The sequence below is a fragment of the Pseudorasbora parva genome, chromosome 11 (genome assembly GCF_024679245.1).
Source record: "Pseudorasbora parva isolate DD20220531a chromosome 11, ASM2467924v1, whole genome shotgun sequence".
Taxonomy (NCBI): domain Eukaryota; kingdom Metazoa; phylum Chordata; class Actinopteri; order Cypriniformes; family Gobionidae; genus Pseudorasbora; species Pseudorasbora parva.
Genome location: NC_090182.1, coordinates 10,338,900 through 10,343,046, shown reverse-complemented (window position 1 = coordinate 10,343,046; position 4,147 = coordinate 10,338,900). Strand labels below are relative to the sequence as shown.

The 4,147-nt window shown below is 40.6% G+C and overlaps 1 protein-coding gene across 1 annotated transcript; it reads right to left on the bottom strand.

Annotated features, from left to right (window-relative positions):
- Positions 1–350: 350 nt before the first annotated feature.
- Positions 351–3,218, bottom strand: nanos1 (nanos homolog 1). The gene has a single exon (XM_067457004.1). The coding sequence runs from the start codon at positions 2,810–2,812 to the stop codon at positions 2,111–2,113; it is 702 nt and encodes a 233-aa protein (XP_067313105.1). The 5' UTR covers positions 2,813–3,218; the 3' UTR covers positions 351–2,110.
- Positions 3,219–4,147: the final 929 nt, after the last annotated feature.

The following is a 4,147-nucleotide window of genomic DNA, read 5'->3' as shown; positions in this document are numbered from 1 at the left end:
CTCAGTTGTTTTTTGTGTATGAATCTTTTTTTTTTTTTTCGCAACCATCGCCATTGATACCTAGTGTTTTAAAATCTGCTCAGTTTTTAAGTCAGGTAGTTTATTCCCGGAGTACGCCAGCAGATAAATGCTTCAATTCGCATTTCAGAGAAGCTCCTCTTTTGTTCTCCTTTTCTTTGTTTCTGTTTTGCAACATTTATGAAGAGAAGAAAGGCCTGTGTAGGTGAAGAGAGGCCTTGAGTGGTGATGGGAATGAGGTGGGATTCACAAAGACCCTTATTGTGACAATGACACAGGCTCACATGGGCCCGCTGAACACAATCCTCAGGGATGACAACACCAAAGCACAGTTCAACCGTTTCATAAGCTGTTTATTTATCTAGTGAATTCATCTCTTTAATTTCTGCACAGCAGCATACAGGGAAATTGTGACAAAATATAAATAAGAAAATCCAACAGTGTTTCTTTTTTTTCTTCTTTTTTTTAACTTTTAATTTAATTACAAACCTCAGTTAAAAGTGGCAAACTGTTTAATGTCTCCAACATTTGATTCTCAGTCTCACTCTCACGAACCAAGAATGTCACATTGAACAACAACTTAAAATGCATGATATCATCATCATGAGTATTAATATTATGTACAGCTGTCACCTATTAGCAAACAATGCTCAGAGCTTATTGGGATTTCACTTTCGTCCGTAGAATGCACTGAAAAAAAAATACAATTATGTTATACAAAGATCAAAAATACTATTATAAACCCTTGTTATAAATGGTACACTATATTAATAAACTGCTGTTGACATTTTACATGTAAGTACAAAATCTTGGTGAGGTAGTTCCCTCTGAAGTCACTTTTAAAAGGTAAAATACTGAATAGACATCACTTAATTCTTTTCCATTTTTTTTTCGGTAATTATTTACAATACAGCAAATCTATGTTCCTTACTTCATTAAAATTGGATTCCTTTGGTAAACATAACTGTCAGAAATGTGCAGTCCTGCAAGAGTCAAATTGTACATTCATGTTTGCATCTTTTTTCATTCTTGTTTTTTTTTTGGGGGGGGGAGGGGTTGTTTTGTACATAATGCAAAAAGGGGCAAATACATTGTTTTTACAAAAAAGCTTTTTATTAAGAACATTCATACGTGCTTTATTCCACCGTGGACCTTGGAGAACTGAAGCGTTGTCGGTTTGTTTTTCAGAAACCTCTCCCTTTCCCCTTTGCTCTCCCAGGATGTTTTGGAGAAAGGTGTATGCTTTGTATCGAGCTGAAGAGAGGCACCCATAGTATTTCGTTTGTTTTGTTTTCCTCCAGTGTGTGTTCCCCTTCCTCGGGGTGTAAACATTGAAAGGGCACCTCATACAGAAGTATAGCCGCCGGTCACACTTTACATCACAGCGTTCATGTTTACTAATGAGCAACACTGCTTTCTGAATTGAGCTGCAGGTTACATGTAACATGGACTCTGCAATGTAAAAATGCCCGACTCTGTCAGTGGGGTTGGAAATAATTTGGCCGATTATAAAGTTATGCTGACAACATGAACGCGCAACAGAGCCTCTATTGTGTTGCTCTGCGCGTCCGTGCTCGCAAATGTCAGGAAATCGTGGAGTGGACTTTCAGGAGAGAGCGGAATGGGACTAAAGTTCATGAATGAAGACATGTGGAACATTCTTTAAAATCGCTTAATGGCAAACTAAACTTTGGTTTAAAGACATAAACGAGGTGCAAGCTTAGCTTACAGTAAAGAAAATACTTGAGCTGAACAGAAGAGCAACTCCTCTGGTGCCAACATTCACGTTTCCCATTTTAAAGAAAAATAACATCTCATTTCACATAAAATGTGACTATGAATCGTGAATAAACGTCTAAAACCTATGCGTGAAAAGGAAAAAAATAGCTTTTTATGAATAAAGTATGCAATAAAACTATGGAAATAAAGTATCTATAAAAATATAAGAGATTTTTTTTTTTCGCTTAACAAAAACATTGATATCATCTTATTTGTTTGCCTAGTAGTTAAGACTCGGAAAGCCAGTCAATCAGAACAGTCATCTGAAAGAAAATGTTCAGTGCAATACATGTAAGTCTATAGGGGTCTTTTTTTAGAAGATTTTCACTCGCTTACCGCCCACAGCTCTGCCTCCCTTCAGCACTCTCTGGGCAGGCTGGTCTTTGGAGAGAGGGCAGTATTTTATTGTATGCGCGTTGTCCCCGTTGGCACTGCATAGGGGGCATGTGTACGCCCGCAGGATCGGGCACACCACCCTCCCGTCCGGGGTTTTCAGGACGTGCGAGCCGTACACCTCCTCCGGCGCGCCGTTATTCCGACAGAAGACGCAGATCTTGGGCTCCTGCTTATTGCGCGCGGTCGGTTTCCTCATCTTCCTCTCCACGCCGAACAGATCAAATCCCGCGAAGCCCCCTCCGATGCCCATCTCCCGCTCCTGGGAGGAGGACAGCAGCCCTCCCGTACCCTGGTTCTGGTTCTGGAAGGGGCTCAGGATGGAGAAGCGCTCTTTCAGGTCCAGGATGGAGATGGAGGCGGGCGGGGGGCAGCAGCAGGAGTCCAGGTGTCCACCGCTGTCGCTTTCGCCTCCGGCCGCGATTACGCACGGGCACGGAGGGCTGTCGTCTAAGCCCAGAGTGGCTTTCAGGGACTCCGTGATGGAGTTGGGACTCTGGGGTACGCTGTGCTTGTTGTTCTTGGTGACCAGCGTGGAGAGGCCGAGATAGTCATTCCAAAAATTGAAGGTGTAGTCGTAGGAGGTGCGCGCGCTCAAGTAGTTGTGGTTCAAAAAATCCATGTTTCTTCGCTCAGTCAAAATGCTTCTCTCGGAGTAAAACAAATGCGGTACGCGTATATTCCGTCACGTTTCTTTCTGTCTGCTCTCCGGGATCAAGTGCGCTCAAGTCCAGTGCGTTTCTTGGATATGCGCGTCTGAAGAACAGGCATCTGGTTATAAAGCTCCACGAGAGAGGCAGGAGGAGGGCGGGGCTCTTTTTCAAACCAAGTTTCTGAGCAGCAGATCCACAGCGTGTTTTCTTCCTGCATGACCAGTGACTGTTCACTGCAGTGGAATGACACCAGACACTGCTTTGTGATGGCAAAACAGCCTAAGAAGGGCTTGTTAGAGAGATATTACTCTATTTATACACCATGCGTTTTTTTTTTTTTTTCGCTTTCTTTCTTAATTTAATGGTCAACGCACATAATCATATTCAAGCTGAAACAAATAAAATAAATACAAATTAAAATAACGCTCAAAACACATGTTCTTACTTTGAAATGTGACATTTGTATTCATGTTGTTTCCATAACGTTTTCAAGATTTTTTTTTTGACTTAATGACTCTAAAAATGTGCAAAGAAAAAAAGTACGAAATTAAATCCTTATTGACACAGTGATGGGGGTCCTCTTCTTGTCACGTGGCAACAAAATGGCTTCCTGTATACTGATTATGCCACACTGACTTTGATTTGACAGACATCTTTTAAAATATTTATACTATTTTAAAAGAAACTCACTTCGCTGCTATGTTTTGAAATAAATTATAATGAATTATACAAAAAATACAATACTACTACTACTACTACTACTACTACTACTACTAATAATAATAATAATAATAATAATTCTATAATTCTAAAGATACTTTTTAGTCTTCAGGCAGTTACACAACCCAAAATGATTTTTAATTTAAAGGAAACAAGAAAAAGACAGTTATGTAAAGAATAGATTCTGCCTTTTTATGTTTTTGAATAATTTCAAAAAGTATCAATGCCGCATCCATAACATTTATGTCTCGTTTAACAGATTCAGCTCTCATGCAACTATATCAAATGCTCCTCTGGCAAAATATGAAGGGAAAATGACCACTGCAGTCTATTCACAGATGATACATTATTCCATGGGATTTCCTCTCTCGCCTCAGTGACATCTCAGAGTCACAGTAGCTTCTTTCTTTGCTGTGAGATAGATACATGGGCTTTGTGTGCACTGGCGAGGCTTTACAGTGCGGCGAGAGAAGCTGCAGCCTGTATGTCTTCAGGGTTACGTGACGCGATCAGATTACACGTGTGTCATTAGAAACAGAGGGTCGTGGGCGCACATGGGCTCTTTGTTCTTTGATAACATGCCA